The sequence below is a fragment of the Amphibalanus amphitrite genome, unplaced genomic scaffold, assembly GCF_019059575.1.
Source record: "Amphibalanus amphitrite isolate SeventyFive unplaced genomic scaffold, NRLGWU_Aamphi_draft 000038F_arrow, whole genome shotgun sequence".
In the NCBI taxonomy this organism is placed as follows: domain Eukaryota; kingdom Metazoa; phylum Arthropoda; class Thecostraca; order Balanomorpha; family Balanidae; genus Amphibalanus; species Amphibalanus amphitrite.
The window spans coordinates 449,109-470,583 of NW_024881534.1; the positions used below are offsets into that span (position 1 = coordinate 449,109).

The 21,475-nt window shown below is 51.9% G+C and overlaps 1 protein-coding gene across 1 annotated transcript in view; it reads left to right on the forward strand.

Annotated features, from left to right (window-relative positions):
- The first annotated feature begins 239 nt into the window (after positions 1–239).
- Positions 240–21,475, forward strand: part of LOC122373664 (formin-like protein) — a 66,021-nt gene continuing 44,785 nt past the window's right edge. The window contains exons 1-3 of the mRNA XM_043351958.1: positions 240–872; positions 14,669–14,752; positions 20,371–20,457. Of these exons, the coding sequence (XP_043207893.1) occupies positions 702–872; positions 14,669–14,752; positions 20,371–20,457 (342 nt within the window). The 5' untranslated portion in view covers positions 240–701. The remainder of the gene's footprint in view (positions 873–14,668; positions 14,753–20,370; positions 20,458–21,475) is intronic.

Consider the following 21,475-nt stretch of genomic DNA (forward strand, 5'->3'; position numbering starts at 1 on the left):
TTATCAAAATGACGTTTATGAAATAAAAAGTAATTTCTGAATTTAAAAATTGATATTCAAATATTTTTTTTTCGTTTGAGATAATATACAAATAGAAAAAAGAGCTAATATGATTGATAAAACGCAAAAAGATATCAAAAAGTTTGATATGACGTCAGAATTATTGTCGACTTTTACTTCTGCTGGCTGTCTGCTTGTTGTGTTGGAGACAATTATTGCGCAGACTCAGACTCAGTTTGGACTCAGTGTTGTGGCGGGAGCCGTGCGGGGGGGTTGTGTTACGCGTCGCTCGTGGCAGTGCTGGTTTTATGTCGATTAGGTAGTTTATGGACGTTGATCATCGTGGGACTGGTGTCAGGGCAAGCAGATTGTGGCTGTAGCCTGGAAACTGAAAACTGGCTCTAATTACGTCCAGGGTGAAAAATACCATTGCGTCTACCGTTCGCCCGCTTCAGCTTGCACCAGCACCGTTTTGCGCTTGAGGCCGGAAGGAACCGTGCTGCCTTCTGGTTCTAGCAGAACCTGGACCTTTATACCCATATATGAGTGTGTGGTGACTGGTGCTCTATAACTTAAGTTGTATCGAATCTTGATTTGTCATCGTTTCACGCGCTTCCTAAGGGGATGACTTGTTCTCTGCATGAGGCATCACAAACAACAATATTTGTACATTAAGACCATCTTGATATTATCTGTGCATCATGGGTAATGCTGAAAGCATAGCTGAAAGAGAAGAATACAGAAGAACAATGGAGAAACGTTTGAATAACTACTCGTCCAGTATTGTGCCGGGCACTGTCGCCACGTCAATCTCGATGAAGGTCCCGATGCCTGACCAGGAGACGCTCGAGGAGAGGTTCAATCGAGTTTTGGTAAGTTAAAACTATGCTCCGGACGAAAGGATTTATTGTGTTTTGAAGGGTTCAAATGGACATTTTACGGGATATTTGAATATCTGCTCGATATGAACTGGCCGTTTTTTTATTTTTATGTCTGTTGACTGTTGGTGTCCGTCCGTTGTTTTTCCCGACCGTAGCTGAACACCGACTACCCGCTGCATCCAAGTAGGGATTATTTAATTTGTCCTTAACAAGTTATTGGATTCGAAAATGATGTGTAAATGAACTTACCTATTTCCTGGGTTAGAATCTACGCTAAGTAGAGCTTGGATCGGGATTGCGAAGCTGAAGTACGCACCAGTATTTATCATTAGGTAGTCTGTGTCACATTGAATCTGCGGGAACCCATAACTCAACACCTACAGACTTTAATCGGTATTAGTGCTGGAGACATAACGGGCATATTATTGTCCACAAGTCAAGCTCACGAGAACAGCCCGGCAGGGTCGTTTAGGAGGCCGTGCGGCATGGACGGGGGAGCTGCGTCACATGTCAGCTGCGTCAGCGCGGGTTCTAAGATAACCCGCTTCATTTGATCTTTTCAACAATCAACACGGGTCGTATCGTAAGATGGCCCCCTTATTTGACCTTTTCAACAGGGGTTTTACGCCCTACGGTGGCCGGCTGAGACTGCACGGGTCTCAGAAACCGATGCTGAACCCCGATCGGACTCCGATCTGTAACATTACGCCCCGCCCGGGCCGGCCGATGTTGTGATGAGCGCTGACAGGAGGTCGACCGATACCATCAGCTATTTCGGCGCCCGGCCCGCCCGGCTCAGCTCAGCACCGGTCAGCGCTGACCGCGCGGCACCGGAGCCGCTCGCCGGCGGTCAGCGGCCGGTCAGCGGGAACCCGGGGCTGTTGTTGTTCCTCTCCACCGCCCACGACGAAACCAGACACCGCCGAGGGGCTTTGTCCGGCCGCGAGCTGCCAAGCTTTGTCCGGTGCCGAGCTTTGTTTGCCTTGCGAAAGCTTTGTCAGCCTCGCTGTGGGTCGTAGCGTTTTATTCGGCCTTGCGTTCAACTGCGGAGGACGGGTGCGCTGGACGAAGAAAAGCAAACATGTTGCATCCTGATGGTGGTGGCGAGACGGGCTGCGCTGCAGTCTTCAGAGCTCCGCGAGCCGGGAGGATTAGCGGGAGAGTTGGAGAGAGGCAGACAGAGGGAGAGAGGAGAGAGGGACGTTCTGGGAGCAGAGAGATGTTTTGACCTAGCGGTACGGTATTCCGGCCGACAGGCGACTTTGCGGTGACTGCTGCGAACATTCTGCGTGCTGTTACAGTCAACTATGGGAGTCAGAGGGGCCGTGAGATCGCCCCCAGCGCCCGGCGAAGGACCTGGCCCTGGTCGGGGTTCTCACTAGTTCACTGCTACTGACACCGGCTCGTTAGCGGGTACCTTACATCCTCGGGGACGCGCCTATACAGCCCCCAGTCAAGCTTCGCTCGCTGGTTCGACGCATTGGTTCAAAACGCACTCAAATGAGCTCATGGCAACAACGAATGGGTGGTCTATCTGAAGAGTCGATAGTCAGCCAAGCCTGACATTCTCCCCAGATTTTCTTAAGCCATCCGGCTTTCAGTTATTTGACTGTCACCGAATCGCACCGTCCAATTTGCGGCCTCAGGCTCCGGATTTAGCCCACAAATGCCGGTGGTGAGAGGTGCCCATCCAAATCCCGCGGCGCTGAGCGGATTGTCGACTTGTCAGCCTGTGGACAGGTGCTTACCAAGGCCGGGCAGCCGCTTAACGGGAGATTTTCACTAAGCTGAGGGTGTGGGCCATCCGCCAGGGGCGGCGCAGGGTGAGGTGTGCCCGCGCGCTGCAGCGCCCCTGACCCCATGTCGGCGAACCGCTATTCGCGCTGTTCGACAGAGAGGTTTGGCTTAGCCGGTGCCGATTTTCAGAAGTGATCCGACCCTGCACCCGTGTCTCGCTTTGATGGCTCCGTTACCGAGCGCTAGTGTTTGGCTTCAGTGCCGACTTCAGAGAGATATCTGCTCGTGGTTGCACGGAATGAGGCGTGGTTGGCAGCGAGCGAGTGATATTGGTAAAACACGAGTCGGGTTTATGCCAATATGACTCATTTGTGTGAGATGTGAGATCCAGCAAAGCAGACGCAGCTTTCAATGCCGTGCTGTTTGTTGACCGTGGCCTGACATTGAGCACTCGTTGATCGGCCTTTCATGTAATCCAGCCGAGCTGAGCAACGCTCGCCGTCTATGGAAACCGCACAAAAAACACGTGCGCTTGTGAAAGCATTCAACCGCCGTGTCATCTGGCCGGCCTGCCATGGGCCGCTGTGGGACCACCTGGCTCATCCGTTGTGACACAGAACTTGTGTCACTTCATTGTCACTCCTTGGACTGCCCGCTGGACGCTGATGACAAGCAGTAAGAATTCACCGAACTTAGCTGATGTCGGAGGCGGTCGTCCTCGTTAGTGACATGGGCGGGCGAAGATGATTGCCGTCTTCATTTCGTCTCGTTAGTGAGCACGATCTCGCCCTCCCATCTGCACTGCAAGCTCGCTCCTTACAACTCCGGCCATGCTGGGGCGTGGGGTACGGAGGCTGAACCACGCTGTGGTTCGCCATGAAAGGCACGGGCTCAGGGCTGACGGAGGGGTCAGGGGTGGCATTCCTTGCCGACTGCAGGGTCGAGGCTAGAGCCAACTCGCTCACCGTGAGCCGGTTTCACGTGCATTCCAGGCTGTGCACGGCGGTCACGTGCCGTCACGTGCAGGAGGCACGTGCGGCGCGGTTTACCTGCATCATGTCCGTGCTGGCATCTTGGGAGGACCGACCATGGAACCCAGTCGGAAGTCTCGGAAATCGGCGGTGCTAAATTTTCACTGGAATATGGAATGGGGATTGATAGTGGCATGATCGTGAAGTGGACATTGATTGATGTCTGTCAATGGCTCGACTTTCATCGCTTATTAAGTCCGAAAGCAGTGCCTGGTCACTTTGAGTATAGACTGCTCGCTTTCTAGTAGAATCCTGGGTCTGAACTATCCGTGAATGTTCGTGGGGCTCCCTCAGCTTTGGTAGAGCTCCTCATACCGTGGACTCACTATGAGTTTTCCTAGCCTACACTAGCCCAGCTGGGGAACAAGATCTGCTCGTTCGGTTGACTGTCGATTTGTTTTTCAGTCTGCTGCTGATCTTGTTTTTATTGTTTACCGTGCCTGCAGTTGGTTAGTTTTGTAGCTGCTAGTTGCAACGTGGCTACTGCAGGCTGCAGCATCTGCTTGTGCGACGGCAGCTGGTTGTGATATTTATTCTTGTGACGCATGTCATAGGGATATAAGAGTTTGGGTATTGGGGTAAGTGACTTGAGGCTTGACTTGAGGCTGACCGCCATCAGGTTGCGAAAAGGCTATTCTGAAAAGTCAAATATTCCTGTTTCCTGCATAATCCTGTCGAAGCGATTCAAGCTTTGTCGCACGGGCAGTTGGTGTCGACTTCGTTGGTTTGGTGACGGTACATCGCGTGGTCGGGTAGGTAGCTAGTGCCCAGTGTGCTGATACTGGTGCAGCCGTTGCTGGAACAGTACATACATCAGGCTGCTGGTGCCTGGAGACTGGTGGTGGTGCGGTCGTCGCTGGTTAGTTACATCGGGCTGCTGGTGCCCGGAGACTGGTGCTGGTGCACCGTCGTTGCACGCCCGGTGACGGGTCGGCAGAGCCGTGCCGTACCGTTGGACGCTGGTGCCTTGACTCGCTGCACGCCGCTCCGTTTGTATAAACATAAGACCGCCTCAGCACGCCGGGCCCGTCTCATCTAGATATACGACGGCTCGAAACTACGCTCGCCACGTCCTCCTTGAGCCAGTACATACTGAAAACCAGCCCGCCCCTACGGCGACTCCGTTTTTGGGCATGTTTCCTGCCTTCTTGCAGAAATGTATTACAGATGAGAAGAGAATGGAAACGTCTCTGGCCGGCGTAGCTCGGCTTAGTGCGTATTTCGAGTCTCTATACGTGATCAGTATCGGGGCTGTAGCTGGGCTGAGTAATGCTTAAATCGGACGTGAGCTTAGGCCGTTGCTCAATCCGTACCCAAAGGTCACAGGGACGTCACGTTTATACCGTGTGGCAAGCATCGCCGGCTGCGAATGTGCACGGACTGCCTGCACTTTGGCCGGTGCGGTCTGCAATTTGCGCTGTTTGGTGGCATTTTGCTGGGAATGGTGGCGTCAGACTGAGCGTTGGGCGGTGGGGCGGGCACGTCAGCCATGATGTCACCGCAACATCCGCCAGCGCTAGCTCCCTCCACAGCTACCCCCGCCCTGTCCGGGCCTCCCCGGTAACTCCCTCCCGAGCCGCCGCCCTAAACTCCCTCCCGAGCCCCGCCCCGCCCTAGCCTGCATTATTCCCGCTCTGACCGTTTTCCATCGTTCCCTGGCTCCCGGCTGCAGCTCTCACGCCACAAATGTCCAAGCGGGTGTCTCTTTTCGGTTCGTCAGTTTGTCGCTGCTCGGTCAAAAGTCAGGTGTCAGCTCTGGGCTATGCTCTTATCCCAATTAGAAATAACTGCTCCTCGACTGTTCTTCACGTTATTATTCTCTGTTTCCTCCCTCTTTCCTTGCCCCTTTTCGCCATCTCCTCTCCTGGTCTCATCTCCCTCGTTCCTCCCTGCGGCGCTCTCCTCCCTCCCTGTCCTTGTCCTCCCCTATCCTCATCCCCATCCTCATCCCTACCCCTTCCCTCTGTGCAACCAGTCGCACTCACTGACCGATGTCATCAGTCTCTGAGAAGTCAGAATCAGAATCAGAATATATTTCATAACGAATCCATCGAATATGGTTTTTCATCGTCACACGTCAAAGGTTGAAAACATACGAGGTAAAATACATTCAGGCCAATACAATACACCGCGATACTTGATCAGGTCAGCCATACAGTTCTCTGAGTAGGTAGCGTCTCAGGGTTGATTTGAAGTGGCGAGTGTTTGTGTCGAATGGCAGCTGGTTGTACTGCTGGACAGCACCGTAGCTGAGACGCCTGCGACCCGACTCAGAGTGTATCCTCGGTAGCGTGCGCTGAGAGGAGCCTCTCGTCTGATACACGTGGTCTCTACTGGGGCCGATGCACATAGCGATGCATTCGGGACTACCGGTCGTGATGGCAGCATGGGTGAGACACAGTCGGTGATACGTGACAAGGCCACGCGCGTCTAACCAGTTCAGGTCACGGAGAACGTCCGCTACATGGTCGTGCTTACGCCGGCCGCTAACCACTCTGGCACCAAAGTTTAGGAGCTTCTGTACTCTATGTAGCTGCGTTGCATTACATGTACCGTAAACCGAGATGCAGTATCTAATGATTGATGTCACAAGAGCCTGCACGATCGTCACGACAGCACTTTTCGGAACTACATGTTTGGCATGCATCATACCAAGAAGAATGCCCGTGCACTTTGATGTTACATGGTCCACATGCGACTGGAAGCTCAGATAATTGTCCATGATGACACCCAAGTTCTTCACTACTCTAGAGTCGGGTATGGTGGTTCCTAGGAAGTCTAGTGCCACTGGCGGTAAACCTCTCAGCATAGCAGGTGTACCGAGCACAAGTGCCTGGGTTTTGGACGCGTTTAGTTTCATCCCGTTTGAACAAAACCAGTCGTACACACTGACAAGGGCCTGCTCCATGCGGACAATTAAAGCAGGCAGCTCACTTTTCTTGCCGCTGACAAGCAACTGTGTGTCGTCCGCGTATTGTACCACTCGGACCCCGTCGGGCACAAACAAACTGAGCTCGTTCGTGAAGATGGTGTACAAGACACAGCTGAGCGAGCCGCCCTGGAAGACCCCGATGGAGTTGGGCTTAGCAGCGGAACACATGGGAGTGCCGTCACCACCGATCACTTGCACTTGCTGAGTGTGGCCGCGCAAATAGTCTCCGAACCACTCTGTGTCTACGCCATACAGCGCCAGCTTATCGAGTAGTCTGGCGTGCGGTACCACATCGAAGCACTTCGATAGGTCAAGTAGCACGAGCACAGATATCTCGCGACAGTCCATAGCGCAGAGGACGTGTTCGGTGATGACGCTGAGAGCGGTCTCCGTGCTGTGACCCTTCCGATATCCGTGCTGGGCGCTGGAGAGCAGCTTGTTGGTCTCCAGATACTGAGTGAGCTGGAGCTGCACTACTCTCTCAGTGATCTTCATCACTCCCGGCAGAATCGAGATTGGGCGGGTGTTGGCTGGAGCTGAAGGTCCTTTCCCCTTCGGGATTGGCGTGACAAGCGCGTGTTTCCACGCCGCCGGCACCTGACAGGTCACCAGGCTCGTGTTGATCATGTCGAGCAGAATCTGTCCAGTACCCCAGAAGTATCTCCTGAACATGTCGACACTGATCCCGTCAAGTCCGGTTGCTCTAGACGGCTTCATGGACCACAGGACCAGACACAGCGTGTCAAGATCGATGGGATGTGGCCGGAACCCACTTGTCGTCACTCGTGGCAGGCGGACGGGCACCGGTGCAGCAGGTCTCGGGACGCTGGCGGCAGTGGCAGGGCCAATGCTGACATAATAGTCGTTGAGTGCATCAGGGGTAGCACTGGGCACGGCAGTTTCCTTCTTACTGCCAATGATAGGCCGCAGCACGCGCCAGACGCTGCCCGGCCCCGCCTTGTCCAGTTCGCGCTGATAGTGGGCAGTCTGGTCTCGCCGTATCGCTCCGCGGCACTGGCGGTTCAGCTCCTTGTAGCGGTCGCGCTGTCCGCCTGCCTGGAGCGCCTGTCTCCGCTCGGCCGGAACCCACTTGTCGTCACTCGTGGCAAGTGATGACAGCGGTCGTCCCCCGTCTCTGGACGTTCCCCGTCCACCTTATACGGAGCGCCAGCTCCCCGGGTCTCCGTCCCCGGCCGTGGGGGACACACTGGAAACGCCGCAGTCACCACTAGCAGCGCCGATTTACTTTCATTTGCAACAATCGACGTTACGAGGGGCGCAGGACCCGAACGCGGTCCTCAAAGGAAGGGCCTGCTGAAACTGAGCGAAATGGGCGACGGAGCTCGGCCTCTGCAGCAGCGCTGCGGCCCGCTGGAGTTATCTTCACAGAGAGCGGTGCTGGCTGCGGGAACCGGCCGAGGCGCGGTGACCTCATCTGACGCGGAGGCGTCCCGTCGCGTCACAGAGCCGCTGCACTGCACCCAATCGGCCAATCGCTGGTCACCCTTCACCCTGTCACCCGCCGGGCGCGAGGGGCAGTGGGAGGGATTCGGCGGAGTGAACAGGGATGACTGGGGTGGGAGATGATAGGGGTGGATGATCGGGCCGTATTGAGCCGCAGAATGATCGGGCTGAGTTGCAGAATGATGTGCGGCAAATTGCCGGCGAATTAGTTCACGCTTTGTCACCGTAGATAATCTCCTAGGTCACGAGGTCGTGTGGTGACGTAAAAACGTGCTGTTTGCCACTGGTACGATCATTGGACATTGTAAAAACGCACCGGCACTGTCCCTTCCAATTGAACAGAGCGCGCCGCATCACTATGCACCGCTGGCGGCGGACAACGGGACTGATAAAGACGCAAGGAGATGCATCTCTCCATGATGGATGGGTGGATGGTGGGTAGGGGTTCTGTGCACTTCTGCAGTGCGCGGGAGGTCGCCTTTGTCACCGGCCACGTCATGGGGACCTTGCAGCTCGTTAGGGGGCGTATTTATGGGCTGCGTGCTCGGTCCCGCACACTTCTGGCGCGCGTCTGGCCGTCGCTTCCAGCTGCAATCGTGGTTTATGGCTGTCATATAACTGGGGTACCGGGACGGGAGGAGGCTCAAATGATCATCTGCGCGGTTCGGAGGATCATGCCACGTGTCGGCGAGGTCTGAAAGGACCACCGTGTCAGTAGGAGTTGCCTGCTTCCCCTCCCCTCCGACCTCACTCCTTCTTTGGGTAACTACCACTTACTGGAAGAGCATGTCTACACGGGTATCAGTTTCATCGCACCAGTTGTAATGTGTAAAGTGTTCGGGGTCCTAATTCCATTCACAGGTGGCCTTGCCATGTTTGGACTGGCTAGTGGCTACATGCCGAAGATATTTGGCGTTCCCTGCCAAGTTGAATGGTTATTGCACGCTTAAGGTTCCGAGGAGGCTGGTAACCCCATGTCCGATCTCATTTAACGCATGATGGATTCCGATTTGTTTCCATTATAGTCTCGTAATCGTCGAAGGCACGCGATAGCGAACGCCTGGTTATGGCCATGGGAATAATGCTCATCCTTTGTTGAATGTCGATAACTCTCCTGGCTAAGCACACTTGACAAATGATGCGTCTTATCATAAGGAAGATCATCTGTTCAATCATTGGCGCTGATTAATCTGCATTGCGAAACATGGTTGGTGTTTTACCGGTAGCCCAGCGCTCAGCGACGGTGAGCCTTTAACCCTCGCCCGCACATGGGGGGGGGGGGGTGGTTGCCACCCCCCCCCCCCAGGTAGTCTTTCTGCTCTGCACTCAACATTTTTATAGCTAGAAGGCTGATTTTTCGTATAGCTGCTCCTCTATCCTTTTTTGATGTCCACTGAAAATTTCAAGTTTCTGTGATTTTTGGTTTCGGAGATATGACCTTGTTTTTCAGGTCATGTCATGACCCAAATGGCCAATTCTCAACATCTTGCGTTTGCCATGGGCCTTATGAGCTTTTGACACCCTGATTTCGGCCTTTTTTGCCAGTCTTACCTCCTACCTATCATGGAACATGTTGTTTGACGATGTACAGGGGTCAAGGTCAGGGTCAAGGTCAACCTAGGTCACCTAAGATAATTGCGTTTTAGGCAAGCTGAATTTACTTTTTTTGAAGTTTTTTGACTGCATTTTTGGTAAAAGCTTCTCAGATCATGATTTCATGTAATATGGACCCAAAAACAATCGGTGCACACATCAGTATACACACAGACACACACAGACATACAAATACATATAATTGACCTTGACCTAACTTGACCTGAAATGACCTCAGCAGCAAAATTCTGGTCGGGTAGTGTGACAAAGAGGTTCTAGCTGGCTTGGCACCAGAAGACAGCATCGTCATCGGTATTTGATAAGCAGCACACTTGATATCCAACGGTGACCCAAAACAGCAACATTTTTTAGTTTGACCTGACCTGGAAGGTCAATGACTGACCTGAGAAGGTAAAACTGGGTATCATTGGATTCGTCTCTTCCCAAAGAATCTTTTTGGTCTTTACTGCTAAGCTCTATCTCCAACAGGAACGAAATGGCGCGGGGGGGTGGCAACCACCCCCCCCCCCATGTGCGTTCTAGGATGGGAAAATGGCATGTGCGGGCGAGGGTTAAACTGATCGATCACCCGGCCATCGTTCTGATGTCCTGTATTCTATATCCTGAAAGCCTTGAGCCCGTATACCGGTGCCCGTTACCATCGGCCGAATCAGGTCATTATGTGCCGTCCCACCCCTATCGGTACGGGAGAGTCGCTGATGTTACACCACACTTGACCCAGACCCGCGGCAAGTTGGAATTTTCATCACCCACAATGGAGCATTGATTGAGGAGTAGTCGAGCGTCCTCAGTGATGATGTAGCTATGATATCATCTCAGGGACAGGCGGATCTACCTCAAATGTCTTACACGTGTCTGCATGTGTTCAAGGAACCTCTCGGCTCGGACACGCGTTGAGCAACCGCAGACATATCATTTTCATGCAGCTTAAGCAGCTGACGTTTGTCCCCGGACTAGAAGGCGACGTGCTTTGACACATTAACATATTTTACGGTAATGCCGGCTACGATTCCAGCTGAGTGAGCCAAGAAATCAGAAACCCGGCGACTCGACACGCGAGGTGGCTGCTTGGCTCTTTGTCCGACGAAAAACGTATGAAGTACTGGGCAACGGCCACACGCATACCATGTAACACGCATGCCATGTAGTACGCTTGAACAACAAGAGTCGTCGATGTAAGTATGCATTAACATTGCTTACACTGGTCTTGTTCCATATAGCTGGCTTTGTACCGCCGTTCTAGCGACCTTCACAGTTCACACGTCTGCGCGCCCACCTGTCATCCGACCTGTCATCCTGCCGGTCCGGCTGTCACGCTGTCACTCAGACGTCATGTTCACGTGGCGGATCAGTCACCCGACCTCGTCGGCCGCCTCTGAACTGAACACGCACAGCCTGACGCCCAGCACTCGGGGCTAATTGGTGCGGCCTGTTGGAGGGAGGTCGGCTGATCAGCGTTGGCTGGTTGAAGTGGGCGGTAGTCTTGGCCTGCTGATGTTGGTTTTGGTTAGGGGCTTGATACTTGACAGAGTATGCTGCCGCTGTGGTTGGTTATTGGAGAGGAGATCTAAAGTAACATACGAGCATTATCTCTTATTCTGGAAGCCTCAAGGAGTCAAGAACTCCAAGTTCCTTAGCCTGACTGGTCCTTAGTTTGACAGTTCCTTAGTGGTGTCCGGTCTTTACGACCGGTGAGGTGAAGATAGGGCGTCCAACTGTTCTCACAGTGCACACGTCTGTCTCTGTCTGCTGTTCAAAATTTATCCGCGTACATGTCCAGGCTCCAGCTGTCCACAACCTGTCCGCATATTTTGCCAGCTCGCCCGCCCGTCTACGCTTCTGTTCTGTTTCAAACATATTCTCAACCTATGCACCATTCACACCTGCTCACAAATTTCACCCATTCGCCAGCAGCACGTCGACAGTCCCATCTAATGTCATCTCACCATATGCCCATCACATCACATTGCCTCACTTATTCTTCAAGCTTTTCAGTAATCCGCGCAATGTCACTCGGCAGTACTCGGCACTTCGGCAGTATGCTCCTATCGAATTGGATCAGACGGTGCGGCTCGGTACGGTGTGAGTCTGTCAGGGGACATGTCACAATCACTCATCAGGCGAGGCCAGTCTGAGAAAGGCTCCCCGGAGACCAGGCGGACGCATTCCAGTCTGAGGCAGACTTCTCGAACCAGACAGACGGATCCACACCAGTCTGAGGCAGACTGCCCTCACGGAACACCCGACAGACGGACCTGGTCTGATGCTGGCTGTCTTAACCAGCCTACGTTCCCAGTCTGAGGAATGTGCCGGCCGTCTGAGGTGCGCCACGTTGTTCACACACCCTGCAGCTGATGCGCCAGATACGTCTACCTAACGGGATCGCGCGGCGCGGCGGCTCGCGGCGTTATTTATCAACCAGACGCGGCCGCTGCACAGTGGGCCGATATACCATTCTAGCGCGACAGGGCCTGGATCTTCGAACGGAACCCTTGGTTTTTCGCGAGTAATTCGCGTAAAAAGCGGCCGATCGCAACGAAACTTTCAGTACCCTCGCGATAACTACTTTTACAGCTAACCTGAAAATTTCATGACCCTGACCTTAATGATCTTTGACCTGTGACCTTCTTTCGAGACCATGTTTGGCCGGAATCGCGATTCAGCGTATGTCGGCTCGCATTAGCCGCGGGTTTGCAGTCTTTTCTTGGTTTAAAGCGTTCAAACATGGGATATTATGTTGCTCCCATGCATTAGGGTGGGTGTCAAGGTCACCGGAAGGTCAGGTCAGGTCATTGACCTTTGATGACCTTGGTTCACTTTTTCGAGTTTTACATGTTTCTAGGCTAGTTTTTTGGAGCTGAATTCGAATCTAGCAACCATTTGAACATTTACTATGTAGCTTTGGTGCCTTCGTAACATGTTACAAAGCTGTCAGAGGCGGTTGCCACCTACTTCAAATACCCGGCAAAACCCTTACTAGTTGACCTGACCTGACCTGATCCGACCTGGCCTAAATGTATGAAGACATCATCTATGATCGTAAATAATATTATATTCGTGATCAGCACCCAAAAAACCCATAGAAGCCACCTTTTACGACGTTCGAACAGGTCCCGATTTTCCCGACTTTTGGGTCATTGACCTGACCTGGAAGGTCAACCGATGACCTAGGACCTTACAATTGGGTATCATCAGCTTCCTCTTGTCACGGGCAACACGCTCGTCTTTTCCGCGAAGCTCTAGCTCGATCAGGGGCGAAACAGCGGGGGGTCCAACGGACCCCTTCTATACGTTCGCGGCTGGAAAAACACGACTAGGGGCGAGGGTTAAGCCAAATCTGAGGGCTTATTTCAGAAAGACCGCTAAAAGATTAATTGAATGCACTTTTCCGCGACGATGTAGCTCTATTGGTCCCCGAGGTAAGAGCCGGTTTTCGATAAATGTTGATAAATGCAACATTTTACCTTTGATGACCTCTGGTGACGTGACCTTTGACCTGACCTAGAAATGACTAATTACTCCATCTGGAATTTCGGGCGCTCTTTCGAATGCCACTTACTACGTGTCGCTATGTGGCCCAAGAGCCGAGTTAGAAGGGGAGTGTTCAATCAACACCTCCCGGCCCGGCGCGTTTGACGCCGAGCACCGGTCCGGCGCGGGTTGATGTTTGGCTGCTACATCCAAAGTCGCAAAAAGTCGCAAAAAATGACTGTTGGATCTTGTAGTGCAATGAATGATTGACATGTAGCGAGATTTTCGAAGCGGTACTCTGCGGTACTTTTTTTAAAAGTCTATTTGTGTGTGACATCAATTATGTGAAATTATATTTTCGTCTTTAAATATTTGCGGTGCCAATACATCATAACCAAGTAAGAGTTCGCCATTTTGATATGGTTATGTGTGTTCTGCAGACCCGGAGCTATCGTTTGATGTATATAAATGTGGAATTCCTCCTCAAATTGTGATTGTTTTCGTGGATCAAAGATACGTTGTCGAAGAGTGCGGGGGACGAGTTCGGTCCAAACGATTCCGAAGTTCGTGTTTAAGCTAAGTTTTCGCCATGAAATAGCAATTGTGTTGGAAAACAAAGACCACAGCAATGTAGTATGATCATTTCTGAACAAATTGGTATAGGTATCATTGCACATCCACAAAGTTCGATTTTTTTACCCATGTCGTGCTAGACCTGGCGATCGGCCCTGTGTGCGCTGGCGGCGCGCCACAGACGTTTATCGAGATCGAGCGTATTTTACGGGATGGGGCGGTACGCTGCACGGTGGTTTATTACGGCGTCCACAGGCGTAGGTGGGGTGAGTGGTGAGGTGTGAGCGACTGATACGGATCACCGGTATTTGACAACTGTCCACACCTGGGCAGCTGTGCTGCGTGTGATTGTGCAGGATGGTGCGGTGACTGATGGACATTGGGCATTGATGCCGACCTGACATCTGGACATGTAGCTTACTTACTGATGTGATTCATCGTTAGTTTTCATGTTTCGTTGTACAGGAACGCCGAAGGTGCTGGAACCGGGAATTGGATTTTAGGTCACGCTACATACATTACAGCTTCACGAAAGCGTAATATGATTAAACTAAACAAGTTTTGGGTGTGTCACGCATTCATATTGCATTTGCATTCAAGAAAGGGAATGTTTCCTCAAGGTACCTTTTCGTCCTTGTCTAGGATGATGCACGTAGCTCCCATTATCAAAACTGGCCAACGCGCTAGATGCGACGGTATTTTCGTAAGGTACTTAGATGAGAGGGGCGACTTCTTTCTTCTCCCCCATGCTGCACAGTTTCTTGACAGCAAATCATTGGGTCTGTATGCATCACCGCCCCATGTTCTTCCCTGTCTACCGTCCGCTGTGAGTCTCCGCGTTTCTCCATGTCTCACCACCTCACGTATCTCCACATTTTACCATTATTTCATATGTACTTACCCTCCTGTATGTGTCTCGTCTTTCCTGTATGTCTCACCATTCTCTTCTCTCTGTGTTTCCCCAGGCTTCCATGGACCTGCCGCCAGACAAGGCCAAGGTGTTGCGTCAGTACGACTGCGAGAGGAAGTGGGAGATGATATGCGACCAGGTGAGTGAGGATTCTCTGATCTCTGACGTCTGAGGCTGACAGAGATCATAGAAAAAGCAGAAAGAATAGCGAAGAAATTAGTCGAGGAAGTTGACCGGCTTTGGGCTCACTTATGGGGTGGACCGGCTTTGGACTCACTCATGGGACTGGGAAGAACCGCCCCAGTCCCATATGCGGTGGAGTGTAGCCGTTCCAGTGACCGCCGACTGGGGTAGTCCATTACACGGATTAGGATATACATACCTCCGCCGCCACCCAGCTGACTGGAGCGGTGTGGCCAGGGGTCAGTGATTCCGTAAATACCTGCGGCCACCGCGCCGTCACGGCATTCCCTGGAATACGGGAAACGCAAAACGTGATGTGATTTAGTCATCAGACGTCATTTGTCGGCGGGAAAACCCTTATTACTATTTTTCCATCGTAGCTTGTTGGCTGACAGTACACCTCACACCAAGCATCATCTGTCGGCTCGCGCCGCAGTCCCAATCACCCATATGTTAACCCTCGCATGTGTGCGGCGTTTGCCAGCTTCTAATGTGTAGGGGGGGATCGGTTGGACCCCCCCTTGCCGTTTGGCCCCTGATCGAGCTAGAGCTTCGCGGAAAAAACGAGCGTGTTGCCCGTGACGAGAGGAAGCCGATGATACCCAATTTTAAGGTCCTAGGTCATTGGTTGACCTTCCAGGTCAGGTCAATGACTCAAAGTCGGGAAAATCGGGACCTGTTAGAAAGTCGTAAAGTGTGGCTGCTAAGAGGTTTTTCGGGGTGCTGATCACGAATATCGTGTTAGTTTTGATCACAGATGTCTTGAAGCATTTAGACCAGGTCGGGTCAGGTCAGGTCAGGTCAACCAGTAGGCGTCGTGACGGGTATTCGTAGTACGTGTCAACCGACTCTGACAGCTTCGTAACATGTTACGAAGTCACCAAAACTACTTCGTAAATGTTCAAATGGTTGCTAAATTCGAATTCAGCTCCAAAAACTAGCCTAGAAACATGTAAAACTCGAAAAAGTGACCCGAGGTCACCCGAGGTCACCAAAGGTCAATGACCTGACCTGACCTTCAGGTGACCTTGACACACACGGGAGTAACATCAAATCACATGTTTGAACGTTTGAAACCACGAAAAGCTTGCAAACACGCGGCTAGTGCGAGCCGACGTACGCGAAATCGCGATTCCGGCCAAACATGGTCTCGGAAAAGAGGTCACAGGTCAAAGGTCATTTGGGTCAGGGTCATGAAATTTTCAGGGTAGGTGTAAAATTGATCAATGCGAGGGTACTGAAAGTTTCGTCGCGATCGGCCGCTTTTTACGCGAGTTATTCGCGAAAAACCATGGGGGGGGTCCATCCGACCCCCCCCCCCTACACATGCGAGGGTTAAACTTCAATGTGTTCATAATGCGTTAAAAAATCAGCGAAATACTTTTCACAGTAGCCTGTTCCTAAACTGTCATTAATTATTATCAATTCATCATCAACTTTGTTTCTGCATCGGCGGAAATGCCTACTGATCGTGACATTAAACGCTTTATGACTGTGACATTTTAAACGTTGTTGAATACTTCAGTGACATTAAGGGTCTTGCTTCTGCCGAACTGTTAGTAATGACGTAACGTTTCTTAGGATGACGTCACTTTATGTTGGGTGTCGAGACACTGTGTAGTTAACATTAATTAGCTCAAGATGAATTAAGTTACGAATACCTTAGCCTGACTAATTGGTTGAAAAAAAAATCAGTCACTCGAGCCCTCAGTGGTTTCCGTGGGCGCTTGGTGGTGCATCAAATTCCCTTTTGCATCACCGTTTTGCGTAATAGTATAAGGAATTTGTCACACCATGACGTTCGCCTTACCTAAGTCTCCAATGTCCATGCTTTGCCTCATCAGCAGAAATGAACCACGCAGCCCCACACTACATGTGACTGCGCCACAGGTAGCTGCTAGTCCGGGCTCCCTCAGAACCTAACCGGTATTATGTCTACCGTGCGGTCCCACGACACTGGGTGCCACCGTACACGGCTCACGAGTCACGGATCGGCATCCGTGACTGTGCGGTCGTGAGAGCGGACTTCGGGACTGTCGGGGAGTGGGAACGGCCGTGGCTGGTGGCCGGTGGATGGGTGGCGGTGGATGACGGATCACGGACGATGGACCACGGACAGTAGGCGACGGATGGTGGCTGGTGGTCGGTGGATGATGAATGGTGGTGTAAGGGCTGGATGCAGTGCAAAGGGATAGAAAGGACGGTTAACGGGGGGTATTGGGGAAGAGGACGGTAGATAGTGAACATGAGGACAGACTAGACAGTGGATTGTTAGTCGTGAATCGTGTTTGTTGCTTGATGACCGAGAGATGGTGAATCGTGATCGTGAACTCTTGAATGGTGATCGGTGCCCAAATGTCCATATGTTCGATACTCAATGCTCAATGTTCAACGCTCATTGTTCGATCGATAGTTGACCGCGTTCGAGCCGTGTTCGTCTGTTGGGCTTGGGTGGACATCAAACGTTACAAGATGATGGCGGCAGAAGGTTATTCTCACGGGCACTAGCAACTGATTGCGCTCCTGTGTTCAGCGAGAGAGCAGGAAATGCTGCGGTTACCGAACAATTTGCGGCGGAAGCTGGAATATTGATAGTCGCAGTCACGATACAGCAGGGTATAGTTATCTCGCCGTTGAATGCCTGGCATTAATTTTATTAATTCGACGAAATCATGCTAACCGCGAGCAGCCCTGAGAACTGCATCTTTTAACTGATCGGCGCTGAAAAGGTGCGGTTTGAATAAAGACAACTTGTTAATGTCGTTGCTGTTTTTTCCAGTTTGTAGGTAGCTGGTAATATTTGAACCCATTACCCATGAGTGATTGGGAGCTGTGATTTTATCAAAGGACGTTTCTCGACCGTCATCTATCATATCCGCATGTCCTGCGTCCGACCGTCCGTCCGTCCGTCCGTCCGTCAGTTAGTCCATCCCTCCGTGCGTCCGTCAGTCCGTCTAGCTTGTCTCTCTCAGTCTATTCATCCGTCCATCACGTCCGTCAGACGACTCGTCTTTGATCCAACCGTCAACCATCTACCGTCACTCTCGCCGCTCCGTCCGCCGGACGCGTCTCCCCTCGTCGTTTTTTTTTCTCCCCTGCGCCTTCCCTCGGCCGGTTTCGGCTCGATGCACCATCTGTTCCGCACTCAAAGCGGGGTATTGATTGAATTTAATCATTTTTATTGCGGTCTCCCCCGGCTCGTAAACCCCCGAGTGGTCCATCCTGGATGCTGAATTGGCCGGGATGCGGCAATATTTTGGATTCCTGCTGGTCTAGCTATATGGAAAGTCAATTTATGCCAGCCAATATCACTGAGAGTCAATTGATATCTAACTGGCAGTCAAATGCTAATTTATTTCAATTTTGTAACACCTTTTGGAAGGGTTTGATAGCTACATTTTATTCTCACTTTACCATTATGTTCGGTGAATAAAGCACGTCCAATCGTCTTTCGCTAGTAGGTACTCGTATGTGTGGTATAGCCATTCCTCAGTGCCCCTCCTTTGTGAGCTGGAGTTTGGCGGCGGTGGTAGCGGCGGGCAGTGCCGGTTCGCTGCCGCCGGATCCACTCAGATCCGGCGGCAGCGGCCGCTCGTGGGAACCGCCACCCGTGGACGCTCCATAGGCCGCGTCACGGACACGGCTCACGGACCGCCGTCACGGAATAGTCACGGAACGGTCACGGTTGGTGTGTGGACAGGCGTCACGGCTGGAGTCACGAAACAGTCACGGAATAGACTCACAGTGCAGTCACAGACGAACGTCCCGGCCCAGAATCACAAGTGACGTCAGTGACGAGCGCTACACAACAGACGTCATGGATCGCCATCACTGACCGCATCGTGAACTGATGTCATAAGCTGTTCGTGATGTATTCTATTCCATAGCCTGTCACGGGAAGGTCACGAATACCTCACGGATACCGACTGGATGCGTTGCGATTAGGGATGCCAATTTCATGAAATTTCAATTCCAATTCCGATCCAATTCCAAGAATCTGCCAAGTAAATTTCCATTTTTTGTCCAAAGCGGGGGCTATTCCGATTCTTTCCCGATTTTTTTCTTGCTTTTTTGCGTACATTGTAAAAGCGCATTGGCCTTGTGTTCCGATGAATTTCCGAAAAATCTTAAGAATTCCGTCCAAATTCCAAATTGGAATTGGACAAAAATTGGAATTCCAAGAAAAGAAATTATGATTGGCACCACTAGTTGCGATGCTGTGTTCTGCTGATGCCTCCAAAGAGTCATGGTTACGGCATGTAACATCACAAAAGGGTCTCTGCGGGATGTTTTACGAGACGGCACGTCACATCGTCACTCTCTTGCATCACGGACTGTAGTTTTGTCTCCACATCACAGCGCCACGTGAGCTTTATTATAAAGCCACATCAGCTTTAACAAGACAAGGATGGTTGTAAGTACTTGGGCATTGGCGAAGGCTTCCTTGCCATCTTCTTCAGGGCAATCAACATCATGAAGCGATCTAAAACGCGCCTGAATGGTGAAAAGAAGGAGCACGCTTCTGGTAAACGCCAAGGTTTCATAATTCCTCCTATATTGTACGGATGCACTCGAGCATGGATGATTTCCATATGCCAGTGAAAGGCGTAACTCATTTTTCGTATCCGGTGAATGGGACCATGACATCCCAGTCGCCTTTTTGTGTGTCGTCCATTTCCCGGACATTATAGTGTGTGAAACGTCCCATTCTGTGGTTAGATGCGCTCCTTTACATTTCAATGGCAAACTCCGATTCTAAATCCGGCCTTTGACACGTTTTTGCAGCGTGTTTGAACAGGATATTCAGCTTCTCTGTAATACAACTGAAGCCGTTGACATACGAGTAGGTATGCTTCGATACTGAATATGCATATCTTACATATGTATATCTTTTAAGACTTGAAGATGAGGGCCATATAACATTCTGCCTTGAAACGGAGGTGTTAAGACGTCGATAACATGTGTAACTACTTGACAAACTTTTTTATGTCAAACCATGAGTGGCATGGTGGTTAGTAAACCCTACGGAATGGTATGCAATGAGCGTGACCGGTGTGAGCGCTATGGGTGCGCCGTAGTGTCTGCTCCATCAGGCTGCCTTTGCTGTGGTTGCGTGGACCATTGGGTTGCGTGCTGGTCTCTTTCTGCTCGCGCAATGTGATGTCTGACAAGTCAGCGCTTTCCTCTCTCGTCTTTGTGTGAGCTTGTTAACGACGTGTGGCTTTGTTGCGTTCATATTGTCTTGTTTTCCCTACTGGGTTGCGTTTTTGTTGTTAATTGGCCTGTGTTTGTGTGCTGTTCTGGTCTTGCGCTGTTCTTCGTTCGTTTGTCCTTTCAGTTATTATCTTGCTCATGAAACATTTCTTTAAAGTAAAATTGTTCAACGTGTGAGATAGATAATATGTCACCTGCAACCCTCGTTAACTTCACAGCTGCGACCTTAACAGTCCACACTGAAATGCGTCGTTATATGTAATTGGCACGTTTTGCAGATACGACTACAGGAGTTACGGACGCGAGGAAAGCACTGTGTCCCCTCTCCCTTCTCATTTTCTCTCTCTATGTGTGTTTCAGGAGCGGGTATCGGCACGAGAGCCGCCCTCGTTCTACCTGGCTAAGCTGCGCACCTACCTGGACCCCAAGGCGTCACGCAGTCATCGGGTGAGTACTTTCGACCCGCGCGTACGCCGTACGTGTGTTCCTTCGCCTCATCGTCTCCTTTTCCGCCCCATTGGCCACCCTTCATTCATCCACTCTGCTTGTCTTCCTGGTGATTACCGCCTCGCTCCCAGTCTTTCCCTTCGTGCCCCGCGCCTGCCAGTGTCTCGCCTCTCTGAGTGGTCTGAGAGACGTCTCCTACCCCTCCCCCTCCTAGTCCGTTACCGGCTAATCCCTGGCTGCGCTACCTCCTCTCTGCATTTATCCCTCCATCTCCCTCCCTCTCTCTCTCTCTCCCTCTCTCCTCACCGGCTCCGTCTCTCACCACTGGCGCCCCAGACCAGGCTGCCGCTGGGCCTGCGTCCCGTGCGGTGGCGAGGAACGGTGCCGACGGAGCCCAACCGCCCCGTGACCCGCGCCGCTGGCTGCTGCGGGTCGTTGACGCCCAGGGCCGGAGCGTATGTGGTGCGCGCGGCTGTCACCTGTACCCCAGCGGCCGCCGTCGGCACGTGACAAACGGTCTCCAGCCGCCGCCGCTGCCGACGACACCGCCACCGCCGTCGGGGCAGCAGCCGCCGTCTACGACGGGGGAGGGGGAGGGGTACACGGCGGCGACGGGTGATGTGTGACCTGACGGAAGAGGCGGCGGTTGGTGACGGAGGGGAGGGGCGCGTCACCGTTTCCAGATGCTGTCTGTCGGATGTTGCGGTCGTCCTGGCCTGGTGTCGGTCCGGCTGATGCACCGGCGAATGGAATCGCCAGAGACTGCGGTCTGTTGTGGAAATGGCTCGGGCGAACACGGGGATGCGGTTTTGTGATGAAGTTGTCAAACAAAAGAAATATATCGATTCGTTGGATCGTCTTGCGCCGTACCAAGTATTCAAAGTTTGGAACAATATGGCGAGTAGGAATGAAATATCATTTTGTCTTCAACCACTGAATGTGTCACATCTTCCCGTGTAGCAGCCGTTTCACGGGCCAATTGAACACCTAGAACGCGCAAGCTCAGCCAATGCGTTTT